The 14,578-nt window shown below is 36.5% G+C and overlaps 3 protein-coding genes across 5 annotated transcripts in view; 2 read left to right on the top strand and 1 right to left on the bottom strand.

Moving 5' to 3' along the window:
• LOC127358192 (hepatic lectin-like) overlaps nucleotides 1–8,493 on the top strand; it is a 30,968-nt gene extending 22,475 nt beyond the window's left edge. Inside the window, exons 4-8 of one of the 3 annotated variants that reach the window (XM_051391112.1) lie at nucleotides 6,745–6,822; nucleotides 7,147–7,218; nucleotides 7,481–7,632; nucleotides 7,784–7,908; nucleotides 8,001–8,493. In XM_051391112.1, the coding sequence (XP_051247072.1) occupies nucleotides 6,745–6,822; nucleotides 7,147–7,218; nucleotides 7,481–7,632; nucleotides 7,784–7,908; nucleotides 8,001–8,196 (623 nt within the window). In that variant the 3' untranslated portion in view covers nucleotides 8,197–8,493. The remainder of the gene's footprint in view (nucleotides 1–6,744; nucleotides 6,823–7,146; nucleotides 7,219–7,480; nucleotides 7,633–7,783; nucleotides 7,909–8,000) is intronic. The other 2 variants (XM_051391113.1, XM_051391114.1) reach the window with 2 other exon arrangements.
• LOC127358190 (C-type lectin domain family 4 member E-like) overlaps nucleotides 1–14,578 on the bottom strand; it is a 97,361-nt gene that overhangs the window by 480 nt on the left and 82,303 nt on the right. Inside the window, exons 5-10 of the mRNA XM_051391110.1 lie at nucleotides 2,949–2,988; nucleotides 1,886–1,999; nucleotides 1,348–1,425; nucleotides 952–1,023; nucleotides 538–689; nucleotides 10–134 (exon numbers count right to left, since the gene is read on the bottom strand). Of these exons, the coding sequence (XP_051247070.1) occupies nucleotides 10–134; nucleotides 538–689; nucleotides 952–1,023; nucleotides 1,348–1,425; nucleotides 1,886–1,999; nucleotides 2,949–2,988 (581 nt within the window). The remainder of the gene's footprint in view (nucleotides 1–9; nucleotides 135–537; nucleotides 690–951; nucleotides 1,024–1,347; nucleotides 1,426–1,885; nucleotides 2,000–2,948; nucleotides 2,989–14,578) is intronic.
• LOC127358191 (C-type lectin domain family 4 member E-like) overlaps nucleotides 4,679–14,578 on the top strand; it is a 107,588-nt gene continuing 97,688 nt past the window's right edge. The window contains exon 1 of the mRNA XM_051391111.1: nucleotides 4,679–4,769. The gene's annotated coding sequence lies outside the window, so the exon portion shown is untranslated. The remainder of the gene's footprint in view (nucleotides 4,770–14,578) is intronic.

Consider the following 14,578-nt stretch of genomic DNA (forward strand, 5'->3'; position numbering starts at 1 on the left):
CAGTCAAACCTCTCGTTCAGTGATGAGCCGTCTACCCACAACCATGTGCCCTCTTTCTCTGAGTCTGTCAGTCCGATCCAGAAGTTGTCCTCATTATGAATCATTTTTTCTCTCACTTTCAGCTCCAAGAATGTCTGGAAAGGAAACATTGATGAAAAACACAATATGTAACATGACTTTTCTGTGCTGAGAGACCATGTTAACTAATGTGGAAACACAAGGATGTGATTAAACAGGTTTAAATCCTTTCTTAATGATGTTGAAGCTGGCTCTTCTGTCTGTACATGCATTGTTTGATGATGTTCTGACTGTGACTCTATTTATATGTTCTCTGTTGTTTTTAAATGATTGTCTGTAACTGTGGAACTGTGCTGCTGCCTGTCTTGGCCAGGACTCTCTTGTAAAAGAGATTTTTAATCTCAATGAGACTTTTCCTTGTTAAATAAAGGTTAAAAAATGAAAAATAAAGAAATAAAAAAATAAAATAAATGAGAATAAAGCCAGTGAGCTACATGAACCTGCAGCAGTATGTTTTACCTGCTCCTCTCTGCTGTCTATCTGAACCAGATCTCCTCCTTTCTGTCCGCATTCAGCTCTGCTCTTACTCCAGGTTAAAAGATCGGTGGAGAAATAATAACACTGTCTTCCATGCTGCTCCCAGCCATGTTCACATTTTGGACATGAGTCATCTTTGAAGAGATCACAGTAAAGACTTGAGTCAGGTGAAACAGATCACTGTTTATATTTGCGTGATTTGGAAGCAGCAGGAACTTTGAGATGAACGAGTTTGAATCTGAGAGCAGCTGAGACAATCAGACAGAGGCAACAGTTTTCTACTTCACAGGTATATATACTGCCAATCTGACTTCTTGTATCTGTCAATACATCACTGGTTCTTTAATCATCATCAGAGGATGCAAACATGGAAGAAAGGCAAAATCCATCACTTACTTTCTTTTACTACAGGAGGTTGTGGGCTGGTTTGCTGCACCGTGTTGTATGATTTTACTTCACAGCGTCTCTCTGTTATAAAAACAATTTCACTTTCATCAGGATCGTCTCTTATTTATGAACCTGAACCTGAAACTCTTTCACAGTACAGTCAGTTGATAATTAACAGATCAATATCAGGGGCCACCTGTCACAACTGAAAACAATCCAGTTTAATACAAAATGTGACTTTCAGAGACTTGTGGACTAAATCTTTAAGATAGTTTCAAACACAATCTGAGATGTGAGATGTCACATTTTAAAAGGATCTTGCAGTGTTGCAAAATGTAGGTTAGAGTAGACTTTTAACTTGTAGACTGAACCTTTTTAGACAGTTTCTAAACCTGACTGGATTACCTGTGAGATTTCTTTTCACAGCTTCAAGTTCGTCTCTCAGAGTCTGGAAACTTTGCTTGGTGTGCATGTTATCAAGAGCTGATTAAAAAAAGAAAGCAGAGGTCAAACACTGCATTAGTAAATCATCAGTGTTTGATAATAAATGTGTTTATTGCAGAAATATGAACTAATTAAGATAAAGTTTGGGTTCCAAAAATGAAAGTCATCATTTTAACTTGTTCCAATGTAAAATCTCTCTGCACTGTAAAAACTCCAGTTTATATTATTTGGCCTAAATTATCAGCATTTAAAGTAAAAGTTGAAGATGTGTTGTGAAGAAGTTGTGATTTATTAAAAAATTAAATGACAAAGTTCTGTTAACTTGTGTTTTTTTAGTCGATGAATTAAGAAAAACTAGATCTCACTACATACTTTATTATTTGCACTTTAAAATCTCAATAATTATATGAAATAAACATTTTCTGTTATCAATAACTGTAATTAGATACGTTTGTCAATTTCAATCCAGATGAATTCACTTTAAAAAGAACAAACTCACAGGTAAAGCCGAGAGCGATGACAGCAGCTGCCAGGAGAGCACTGAGAACTACTATGACCACTCTCTCTGGTGTGACCTTTGACCCTCCATTTGACACTGGGTGTTGTTGGGAACCTGTTGACCAGCAGAAGATACAGACAAACCAGATGTAGTAGTGGAGGAAATATTCAGCTCCTTCACTAGAGTACAAATATAATACTACACTGTAAAAATACTGCAAGTTAAAGTCATACATTGAAGATAAGTCGAGGCATCCACCACCCTTTTTCTTTCTCTCTTTCTTTCTTGGTCTTTCTCTTTCTGTCTCTCCACTCTATCTTTTCAGTATAGGGACATAAAGGTCATCATCTGCACTGATCTTGAATATTATTAATTTGAGGTCAAAGTTATTACGAACAATTCAAAGTTATTTTGTTGTTATTTACAACACAGGGTTGTATAACTTAGATTATAGTTCCCTTTATCTTACTTGTAATTTGCAGGCAATGACCGTTTCTGTACCTTATTTTAGATGAGAGCTATAAATGTAACTTAAATAAAGTAATATTCCTTTCGTAATAGTGGATGTATTTTTGAATGCACGTTTTCCATCATGTAAAATCTATATTTAATATGTTCTGGAGGTAGAATATGTGACATATTAAAATAACAGACGACCACAAACAACATAACAGTAATAATCTCTATATTTATTTTGTGTTGTGGTAGTTTTGTTGGTTTCTGTGTTGTCTGTATATATATATGTTTGTTTGTGTGTGTGTGTGTGTGTGTGTGTGTGTGTGTCAACCATGATACTTTACTGTAATATATTTTGTTGTACACAACAAATATTTTATTAAGTAAATTGTGTCAATAAAATCTTGCTGTTCTGAACTTTCTGTGTTTTAATAGTCTTATGTTTCTAGAGAACACTCCCTCAGCAGTCTGATGAAGAAAGCTCATTGAAGAATAAACGTTTTTATTCTGGAAAAAGTTAAAAATGCTGAGACAGGTTTGTTTCATGATGACCACTGACTGGAGGTCACAGTTCACCTTCTCGTTTATTGAACAGTGTTTTACCCACCAGGGAGCTCTGTGGATGGATGAGTCTTCAAGATCCTGACTTCAGAGTATGTGGGTTCAGCCTCTGAGGAAGCGGTCCCTGCAACAAAAACCACAAAACCAAACTGCTGATGAAAGAACTGCAAATATCTGCAGATAACTGATAAAGTGTGACATTAAACGTTCATCTTTTAAACTCTGTCAAACAAAACAAACAACAATCGGTATAAGAGCTTTTTCCTGCGATCCCTGTCCAGTGCACCGCTAACGGGAGTCAACATCTGCAGCTTTAAACAGAAAGTCTGTCTCTGTCAAAAACTCTGTCAAACAAAAGAACCAACAATCATAGATTTAAGACTCACCACGGGTGTTTCTCTTCGCTCTTGTGAACTTAACATCAGAGTACACTATTCCATCAGCCTCAGACATTTTACTGTTGTGACCCTCAGTGAGTCTGAAAGAAAACTAAATTCTAGTTCACAGCTAACTGTTAAAAAAACCTTCCTGCAAAATGAAGCATGGGGAGGGCTTTATGAAACACCTTCTCTTGCCCACAGTCAAACTTTATTATTCATAGGGTTTAAATGAATGTGTCACTTCCCTTTTTGTACAATGAAGTCACAGATGGGTGGAAGGGATGATAATAACTATTTAAAGTTTGTAAGATCTGTAACTGAAAGATTTGTTTTAGAAATGACATTGTACTTGTAAAAAATGTCTGTTGTTTCTCGGCTACATCTAAGTTATTTCAGAGAGTGAGATTAGAAGATTGACATCACCTAATATCTGTAAGGTACAGCCAGCAGCCTTTTAGCTTAGCTTAGCATAAAGACTAATAACAGGGGGAACAGCTAGCCTAGCTCTGTTCAACTGTAACATAATTCACATATCAGCACCTTTAATGGTCACTCATTATCACTGTAACTACCTGGAGTCTCCACTGGTTGCCTGGCAACCTCATCCTGACAACAAGACTCCAGGAAGTTACTCCTCCGGCCCAAGAAATAGTCTGGGACATAACGCCCTGTAAAACCACAGTGTTTCATTTTTACACTAAACAAGATATAATGTGTTAATTATTGAGCTTTAATTAATCAACTATGTGTTGGTGTTATTTTTGAAACATTTCATTTCATTCACTTTCTGCTCTGATTACTTCTCCACACTGTTGTTGGTCTCTGACAGTGCAGAGTGCTGCTGCATTAGACCAACAAGAAACTTTACGCATACGCTCATCAGATACTCCAGTGAAAACTACACAAAACCTCGGCTACAAATAATCAGCATGTTGGTCATTTAGGTACCAAATACTTCATTCACAAATAGACACAATGGATGGATAAGAAGAACAGAAACTTGTCCTCCACATCTGCATTGTAGCAGGTTGGACAGGGGCCGTCACAAGATAAAGGCTCCTCCCCATCTTTGAGACTAAAAGGAAGTTGTTCTTTCTAACAGAAGAAGTTGATGGTGTACATTGATGTTCAGATAAAACGGCTGAAAAGAGCAGGAAGAAAAGTAATTGGTGAATTTTTGATAAATATGTTCTATCTATCTATCTATCTATCTATCTATCTATCTATCTATCTATCTATCTATCTATCTATCTATCTATCTATCTAAGGGTGTGAAACCTTTCTAAAACATACCAAATACTTCCTAAAGCAGTTTTTATTTGTTCTAACTGGGAAACTTGATGTCCACAGTGACACAAATTATTTCTGCATTTTGGTTTTTGTGCTTTTTGTCACAGAGAAAGTTTCCTCATCGACTGACAGCACTTAATCTGAAGTCAGCATCTGGAAATCTGACACAATGAGCCGTCCACAGGGCTACATAGAAGGTAATAACCAGTGAATGTAACTAAGTACATTTACTCAAGTACTGTACTTACGAACAGTTTTTATGGCACTTTACTTTATCTTGTAATAACGACCAGTTCAAGAATATTCTGAGGTTTACTCAGAAGAGAAGAAAGTCCAGAAAACAAAAGAGGAACTGATCATGAAGTAGAATTATAAATACACACATGTGTATTTATATTTAACAATGTTGGTTTCCTGTTGGTCTAATGCAGCAGCAGCCCTCTGCACTGTCAGAGACCAACAACAGTGTGGGAAAGTAATCAGAGCAGCAAGAGAAGCAGGCGGCCATGAAATGTACAAAAAGTAACACAAGTTCATGTTCATCTTATTATTTTTTTTCTATTTAAAATCTCAACATTTCAACATTTCTTTAAAATAATGAATAATAACCACTATAACTTGTAGAAGTACAGTATGCTACATCATTTGTCACTGTTTAACAACACATTAATTAATTAAAGCTCAATAATTAACACATTATATCTTATTTAGTGTAAAAATGAAACGCTGTGGTTTTACAGGGCGTTATGTTCCAGACTATTTCTTTGGCGGAGGAGTAACTTCCTGGAGTCTTGTTGTCAGGATGAGGTTGCCAGGCAACCAGTGGAGACTCCAGGTAGTTACAGTGATAATTAGAGAGTTTTAAATGTGCTAATACACTCAAACAGAGCCAGGCTAGTAGTTTCCCCCTGTTTCCAGTCTTTATGCTAAGCTAAACTAACAGTCTGCTGACACACGTGTCATGTTTTGAGTGATGTGTTGTGCTGCACTTAATAAAATGGTGTGATACTTGCTGCTCTGAGAACTGCAACAGTGATACAGAAAATGTCTTTAAGCAGTTGACAAACTTTAATTTTAAGTTTTAGAAACTAATAGGGCAGTATTTTATTTGACTAATTTCTCGGCTTTTGGAACAGCTGTATGGGTGTTCATGTTATTGTGTCCACCCTCTGCACACATCTGTTTTCCATCTGTGTCTCTTCTACCTGTTGAACAGGTGAAGCTCCAGCCTCCCAACATCGCTCAGGGTCAAATGGAGGGTCAAAGGTCAGATCAGAGAGAGTGGCCCTGCTGGTTGTCAGCGCTCTCCTGGCAGCTGCTGTCATTGTTATTTGCCGTCTCTGTAAGTTTGTCATGTAGATTGATGTATATTGACTTTACTTTAGTTTTATCCCCAGTAACAACTCCTCCTGTGTTACTGACAGTTACAGTAAATACTGAGTTTATGTTTAACCACATAAATTAATGGATCTTATACTGAAAGGGTGCAGGAAGTGTCCATCATGGCTGGCAATGTTTTCATTTTAGACTCCTCTGAGACAAATGTATAAAAAGACATAAAAGCCTCCATCATGTGTGTTTTCACATAAAAAAGGATTTCTGGTTAATTTTAGCCTTAAAGCAATGCATGCTGGGAAGCGTGTGCAGAAAATGTTTCAAACTATTTAATATGATGAGTTAAGTAATCAATTGATTGGACATTTATTGAACTGAACTCATGATTGTAAGTTAACACTTAAAACCTGACATTGACACACTTTTAATTACAGTTATTGATAACAGAAAATGTTTATTTCATATAATTATTGAGATTTTAAAGTGCAAATGATAAAGTAAACATGTAGTGAGATTTAGTTTTTCTTGATTCATCGACTAAAGAACACAAGTTAACAGAACTTTGTCGCTTAATTTTTTAATAAATCGCAACTTCTTCACAACACATCTTCTTCTTTTACTTTGAATGCTGATAGTTTAGGCAAAATAATATAAATTGAAGTTTTTACATTGCAGAGAGATTTTACATTTGAAAAAGTTAAAATGAAAAATCACTTTCATTTTTGGAACGCAAACTTTATTTTAATTAGTTCATGTTTCTGTAATAAACACATTTATTATCAAACACTGATGATTTACTAATGCAGTGTTTGACCTCTGCTTTCTTTTTTTAATCAGCTCTTGATAACATGCACACCAAGCAAAGTTTCCAGACTCTGAGAGACGAACTTGAAGCTGTGAAAAGAAATCTCACAGGTAATCCAGTCAGGTCTGGAAACTGTCTAAAAAGGTTCAGTTTACAAGTTAAAAGTCTACTTTAACCTACATTTTGCAACACTGCAGGATACTTTTAAAATGTGACATCTCACATCTCAGATTGTGTTTGAAACTGTCTAAAAGATTTAGTCCGGAAGTCTCTGCAAGTCTCATTTTGTGTTAAACTGGATTGTTTTCAGTTCTGACAGGTGGCCCCTGATATTGATCTGTTAATTATCAACTGACTGTACTGTGAAAGAGTTTCAGGTTCAGGTTCATAAATAAGAGACGATCCTGATGAAAGTGAAATTGTTTTTATAACAGAGAGACGCTGTGAAGTAAAATCATACAACACGGTGCAGCAAACCAGCCCACAACCTCCTGTAGTAAAAGAAAGTAAGTGATGGATTTTGCCTTTCTTCCATGTTTGCATCCTCTGATGATGATTAAAGAACCAGTGATGTATTGACAGATACAAGAAGTCAGATTGGCAGTATATATACCTGTGAAGTAGAAAACTGTTGCCTCTGTCTGATTGTCTCAGCTGCTCTCAGATTCAAACTCGTTCATCTCAAAGTTCCTGCTGCTTCCAAATCACACAAATATAAACAGTGATCTGTTTCACCTGACTCAAGTCTTTACTGTGATCTCTTCAAAGATGACTCATGTCCAAAATGTGAATATGGCTGGGAGCAGCATGGAAGACAGTGTTATTATTTCTCCATTAGTAGTTCAACCTGGAGTGAGAGCAGAGATGAATGCCGACAGAAAGGAGGAGATCTGGTTCAGATAGACAGCAGAGAGGAGCAGGTAAAACACACTGCTGCAGGTTCATGTAGCTCACTGGCTTTATTCTCATTTGTTTTATCACATCCTTGTGTTTCCACATTAGTTAACATGGTCTCTCAGCACAGAAAAGTCATGTTACATATTGTGTTCTTCATCAACATTTCCTGTCCAGACATTCCTGGAGCTGAAAGTGAGAGAAAAAATGAACTTTGAATGGGACAAGTTCTGGATCGGACTGACAGACTCAGAGAAAGAGGGCACATGGTTGTGGGTAGACGGCTCACCACTGAACGAGAGGTTTGACTGGTTTAAATATATTGTTTGTCAGTTTCGAAAATCGAAGTTATCGGTTTTATTGAACCATTTTCTTCCTGTTCTCTAACTCTTAGTTTGACATTTTGGATCCACGGTGAGCCAGATAACTGGACATGGTACAACCCTGATGGAGAGGACTGTGTGAGGATGGGAGAGAAAGCAGGAGCTCCTGATCTGAAATGTTGGTTTGATCTGTCCTGCAAATATACTCAGAGAAGGATTTGTGAGAAACCAGCAGAAACTGGACATTTTACTCTTCAGTGTGTCTGAACTGTAGTTTAAATAAAGTCTCAGCCTGTTAAACAATCTCAATACAGGATACAGAATTTGGAGCAGTTTTATTTTTATATATGTAATGTTAAAATAAATGAATAAAGAATGAAAAAATTAAAATGCAGTTTGTTTAATGTGCCCAACAATACTATTATATATTATATCATCAGACTATAGTTACTCATGTATTAATGGAAAAGCAGCTTTTTACTGTCATAGTTTGTTGAGGTGGAGCTTATTTCTAAATGTCATATATCATATTATTATATTAATTGCTGTCCATACATATGATTATTTTCACAATTCAATGTTTTCACATGAAGAATGACTCAAACCATTATCACCAGTTTATTTTCTGTTTATTAACTGATCATTTCTGCTGTACTTGTTTACTGTTGGGTAGTTACATTTATAATAAAACATAAGTCTCTGTATCTTTGTATGAAAAATGTTCCTATTGTAAAGTAACTAGTAATTAAAGCTTTAAAGTAGTTATTTAAAAAGGTTTATTACCAATCCAACATCAATGATTAGTAAATACAATAGAAACTGTTTGGTTTAGTAGATGGAAGAATCAGAATCAGAATCAGAAATACTTTATTGATCACCGGGGGTAAATTTGTTTGTTACAGTTGTTCTACTCACAAATGTCAAAGAATAGAAATAATACTTATATTACAATATCAAACACTGTACATAGAATAGAAATGTATGTATAGGTATATACATATAACTAAAAAATAAATATAAAAATGTAAATATAAATATAATAAGAGCTTGTATACAGTGTATTTATGTCAATTTTGTTTTTGTTTCCATTGTAGGTTACTATAGTGCAGTGGTTTTCAATTCTTTTCTGTCAGAAATGTTTTCACGCCCCCCCTGAATTGAACTACTATTGAGAACCTGATCAGATTTATTTATTGATCTGTACAAACCACTGTATGAGTTGCTGGCACCAGCATTCTGCATAAAATCACCTGATTATCAAAATAGATGAATAAAATGAGCTGAGATAACATCTGCAACAACTTCAAACACTTTCCAAGTTCAGTTTATTAACTCACTTTGTAACATTTAAACAAGACTGCTCAGTCTGTGTGATTCTTTTTTCCGTTTCATGCTGTCCGCTGCCAGAGTTTTGGGGCATAAAACACACACACAGGTCTTTCCTCATTTCCGACCGTATTCACGGTAAACCCAAGGGCTATGTAGGTGTCGTCGTATTTCCTGCTCTTATTAGGTTTATGCCGGTTACCGTCACTTGCATTTCTTGCCACTGACGCCTGCTCCGTTTTTCTTTTCACTCCTGTCAGAAACTTCTCCATCTCTCCTCCATCTTCTACTGGGTTGAGCAGGCAGCCTGTTGATTAGTTTGAGCACTGCTGCCACCTAGTGACTGGAGGCTTGTTTATCGTTCAACAATGAATAAAGACACTAATACTGAAAGTCCCTCCTGACTGCTATAGTGTAGATTTATCTTCTGATCTTTATAGTTTTCTTGTTTAATTGACACTGTGTGATTTTAAATGGTTTGTTTTCATACTTATTGTTTTTGTGTGAACTCCAGGAAGACCAGCAGCCACTTTGTAGAAGTTAACGTGGATCCAAACACAGAATAAAGAATTTAGATTATTCTTTGATAATGTATTAAAAGCTAGCCTTATTATTTGACTGCATGCTCACCATGAGGTCTGCAGGGTGAGGCAGTTTTGAAAGTGACACCACAGAATATCAGATGGAGCAACGTCTGCGGCCTCAGTGTTACAGGATATGAACCATTTGTTTTTATGTAAATTAAAGTAAATAGAAATAGTTATTCAGAAATAACTAGACAGTTTGAGAGAGTTGAGATAAAGCCTCCTCCCCCATCTTAAAGAGCAACAGGAAGTTTTAAAAGAAGAAGCTGATGATCTACACTGGTGTTCAGATAAAACACAGAGCAGGCAGAAAAGTCACTGGTGAGTTTTGAATGTTTTAAATATGTTGCTTAATGTATCAGGTTATCCTATCAATCTAAAATACCAAATACTTCCTAAAGCAGTTTTTATTTGTTCTAACTGGGAAACTTGATGTCCACAGTGACACAAATTATTTCTGCATTTTGGTTTTGTGCTTTTTGTCACAGAGAAAGTTTCCTCATTGACTGACAGCTCTTATTCAGCATCTGGAATCTGACACGATGAGCCGTCCACAGAGCTACATAGAAGGTAATAACCAGTGAATAAGATAAAGTATATGTTTATTAATCCCCGTAGGAGAAATTCAAAACTAAGTAAGTACATTTTTGAGGCACTCTACTTTACTTGCGTATTATTTTCATGCTACTTCTGTCACTACATATCAGAAGGAAATATTTTTATTGCACTATATTTATGTGACAGCTTTAGTTACGAGTTTCTTTCCAGATTCAGATTATTAATACAAAATAAAAATACAAAAACTAATAAACTCTGATGTATTGTTACAGATGAAGCTACAAATCAATATATAAAGTATTTAAAATGATCACCATCTTTTCCAACTCTAATTTCAGTTGTACATTAATGCATCAATATTTAAAATACAATACAATACAAAAACCTTTGATACTTTAAGTATATTTTGATGCTCATGCTTTTGGACTTCAGAAACAAAAAATTTGAATGCAGGATTTTTCCTTGTAACAGAGTATTTCTGCCCTGTGGTATTTGCTACTTTTACTTCAGTGAAAGTTCTGACTACTTCTTTCACCTCCTAAATGCGTCAAGTCCAAAACTATTCTGAGATTTAGTGAATTTGTCGGGGACAGAGTAAGTAACCAGTGATGTATTGACAGACACAAGAAGTCAGATTGGCAGTATATATACCTGTGAAGTAGAAAACTGTTGCCTCTGTCTGATTGTCTCAGCTGCTCTCCGATTCAAACTCGTTCATCTCAAAGTTCCTGCTGCTTCCAAATCACACAAATATAAACAGTGATCTGTTTCACCTGACTCAAGTCTTTACTGTGATCTCTTCAAAGATGACCCATGTCCAAAATGTGAATATGGCTAGGAGCAGCATGGAAGACAATGTTATTATTTCTCCACCAATTATATAGAGTGAGAGCAGAGATGAATGCCGACAGAAAGGAGGAGATCTGGTTCAGATAGACAGCAGAGAGGAACAGGTAAAACACACTGCTGCAGGTTCATGTAGCTCACTGGCTTTATTCTCATTTGTTTTATCACATCCTTGAGTTTCCACATTAGTTAACATGGTCTCTCAGCACAGAAAAGTCATGTTACATATTGTGTTCTTCGTCAACGTTTCCTGTCCAGATATTCCTGGAGCTGAAACTGAGAGAAAAGATGAACTTTGAATGGGACATGTTCTGGATTGGACCGACTGACTCAGAGAAAGAGGGCACATGGTTGTGGGTCGACGGCTCACCAATGAAGGAGAGGTTTGACTGTTATATACATATATATATATATATATATATATATATATATATATACATATATATATATATATATATATATATATACATTTGTCAGTTCAAAATCCATAAACTGTCTCTCAACATACGACTGCACTTGCAATTACATCTAACTGAAACTAAATGAAAAGAAGTTAAAATAAACAATTCCTCAAACTGCTTATTGTATAACAATGAGGAAGAATATTGGTCCACTTCTTTAAATGTCCCTGTACTGCCCCCTTCTGGAGAGCTGCTGATCATGGCAACCAAAAGAAAACAGAATACATGGTCACTGTTGACAGCTGAGGTTGATACAGATGCACTTCCTCCTATAATGTCAAACATTCGATAATATAAAGAGCATTTATTTTAACAAATTAAACTCTGTAATCCCAGATTTCAACGATTTAAATGACCACTCAAAATTAAAACACATACATTTGTATTTGGGTGTTTTATTTACACTTTATTTATATACACTTGCTTTGGCAATATAAAAGTCTGTTTCCCATGTCAGTAAAGCCCCTTTGAAATTAACTGAATCAGATTTACATTCACTTTGTTCCGGTACGACCAACATACACTACAGCTGATATCATGAATACAGCAAACTCGTTCTTGGACCCACTGACATCCTCCCAGTGGGCTGAGCTCCAGTCCGGATCCCTTAACTGGGAGACGGAGACTATTGTTACAGAAATGTGTGTAGATGTAGTCGAAACTATATCTAGAGAGTATGTTGTCAGAAGACCAAGTCTGGGAGTGTCTGGGTGAGCATCAACTGTCCGAGCACAGGTAAGGTCACGGACATCGTGGTCAAAGAGGTGACAGAATGCCTGAACACTGCCAGCGAGGAGAGCGAACTGCCTTCCATCATTATTTTCCCTGCAGACTAAAGATAATAGTGAAACGTGGGGACAACACTTTAAATATGTGCTGCTAAAGTCAAATGCATGCACAATTTAGTTAAAGAGACAGACCCCAGCACTGCCTCGTTCCCTCAACTGTGATGTTGATATTTCAGAAGAGGAGTACAGCTTTCTTGAGTCCAGCACCTCCCAGAATACAGAGGACACAGCCTCTCTGATCGTCAAAGATATCTGCTTTGTTCTGAGTTAATTATTTGACTTATGAATTTGGAACTTCCCAAGAAGGCAGAGAAGTTTTATGGGTCCCAAAGAGAAATCAGGAGCACTCGGGCCACGTCGGTCTGAATCTGGAACCGAAACATCATCCTGTGTCCTTTTTTGACATAACTGTCCAACAAAAATGCATCAAGGATACCAGAACAAACACAAAACAAATCAAAATAGAACAAAACAAAAAATAAAACAAGGGGTATAAATGGAAATCTAACACCAAATTTATATATTTAATCACAAATGTTTATACCGTATATAATTTCTGTTTATTCAAGATATAGCCTAAGTGAAATAAAGATAACGTAAAGTGTTACTACTATTTTTAGACTATTACCTACGACCCAAAGGTAGTTTTAATACAGTTACTAACAAGTTTATAGTTGACTAAGAGTAACCAGCGTCACACTGGTGGCAATTTTTGCAGAGTTTTGAGTTTTTCCGGGGATTAACAAGCGAACTGCCTGTAGGACGGCTGCTGTTTCACTTTAATGTTTCAGACTCGGAAGCTGTCCATTATATATACGGTCAATGGCAGCAACCATGGGGCCGGGATCCCCACTAGGGGTCGCCAATGCTTTGTGAGGGGTACTAGGCCTTTTTGATTTTAAGGCATGTTAGAAAAGTTTTTTAAAAAATACACACAGCAGGCCTATTTCCCAGTGTTTGGTTCACTTCTCTGAAGAAAAGTAAATTTAAATTATCTATGACAACAATGGCCAAGCACCAGGACCAAGAAAACACTGAATTAAAAAAAAAAGACTATTAAGTTGGTATGATTGTTAAAAAATATTTAAAAAATAAATAATACAGGCAGACCTAAACAGGAAATAAAATAACACAAATCACTCTGTCTGTCTCTGAGGTTGTGTTCACTGGATGCTGTTTAACAGCAGCTACATTAGCAGTAAGTGGAGTCGAGTCAGAGCAGCTGGAGGACGTCAGAGGGAAAACCAGACAATATTTTCTCCATTAAATATGATCCAGTTTCACCCAAAATCACTGATAAAGTTGTGTTTGTACAATAAACAGTGAGGCCCCCAGAAACAGTCCGTTAGCTAACGATGCTATTTCTAGCTAACAAATCTTCACTCAATAAAAGCTGAAAATTATGCTCATCTTAATGGTTGAAATTTATGTTTACATAATATTCTTCACATTTTGTCTTACAGGAAGAATAAAGGATCAGATTTTGATATAAAAATACAAAATAAATGTAGTTTTTGTTAAGGCACACATTGTTAAATAGGGGTCAACTAACACAAAAGACGTGGATCCGGCCGTCCCAGTGGCCACAACGGAGACCCTTCGCCCACTTTTCCAGATGTTCCCGGACCGACTGACATCATTACAGTGGACCGAGCTGGAATCCGGATCCCTTAACAGGAAAAACTGAGAATATTTATCACGGAAATGTGTGTAGATGTAATTAACACTATATCTAAACACATGTATAGGACTTTCAAACAAAGCCTACAATGGAGGGATGACTTGTGTTCTCCTATTGTATCAGAAGACTAAATCTTAGTGTGACCCACCAGAGAAAGGCAAAGTCAGCACAGATGATGAGTCCTCTACAAAAGAATGGCGGCAAACTTTACCGGCAGCCGTCAGAAAATTAATGAGCAGCTGAACAGGATGATGATTCATCATCTGAAAAGTGGACATTGACTAAATATTAAAATGGAGGTTCAGACAGAAGTGGACTCGTTAATAAAGCTGATGTGGAACTGGCTCATAATGCAGCCATGATGCACCAGCTGTCAGTGATGAAGCTGATGAAGCTGCTGGTGAG

Source organism: Dicentrarchus labrax, unplaced genomic scaffold (genome assembly GCF_905237075.1).
Source record: "Dicentrarchus labrax unplaced genomic scaffold, dlabrax2021, whole genome shotgun sequence".
Taxonomy (NCBI): domain Eukaryota; kingdom Metazoa; phylum Chordata; class Actinopteri; family Moronidae; genus Dicentrarchus; species Dicentrarchus labrax.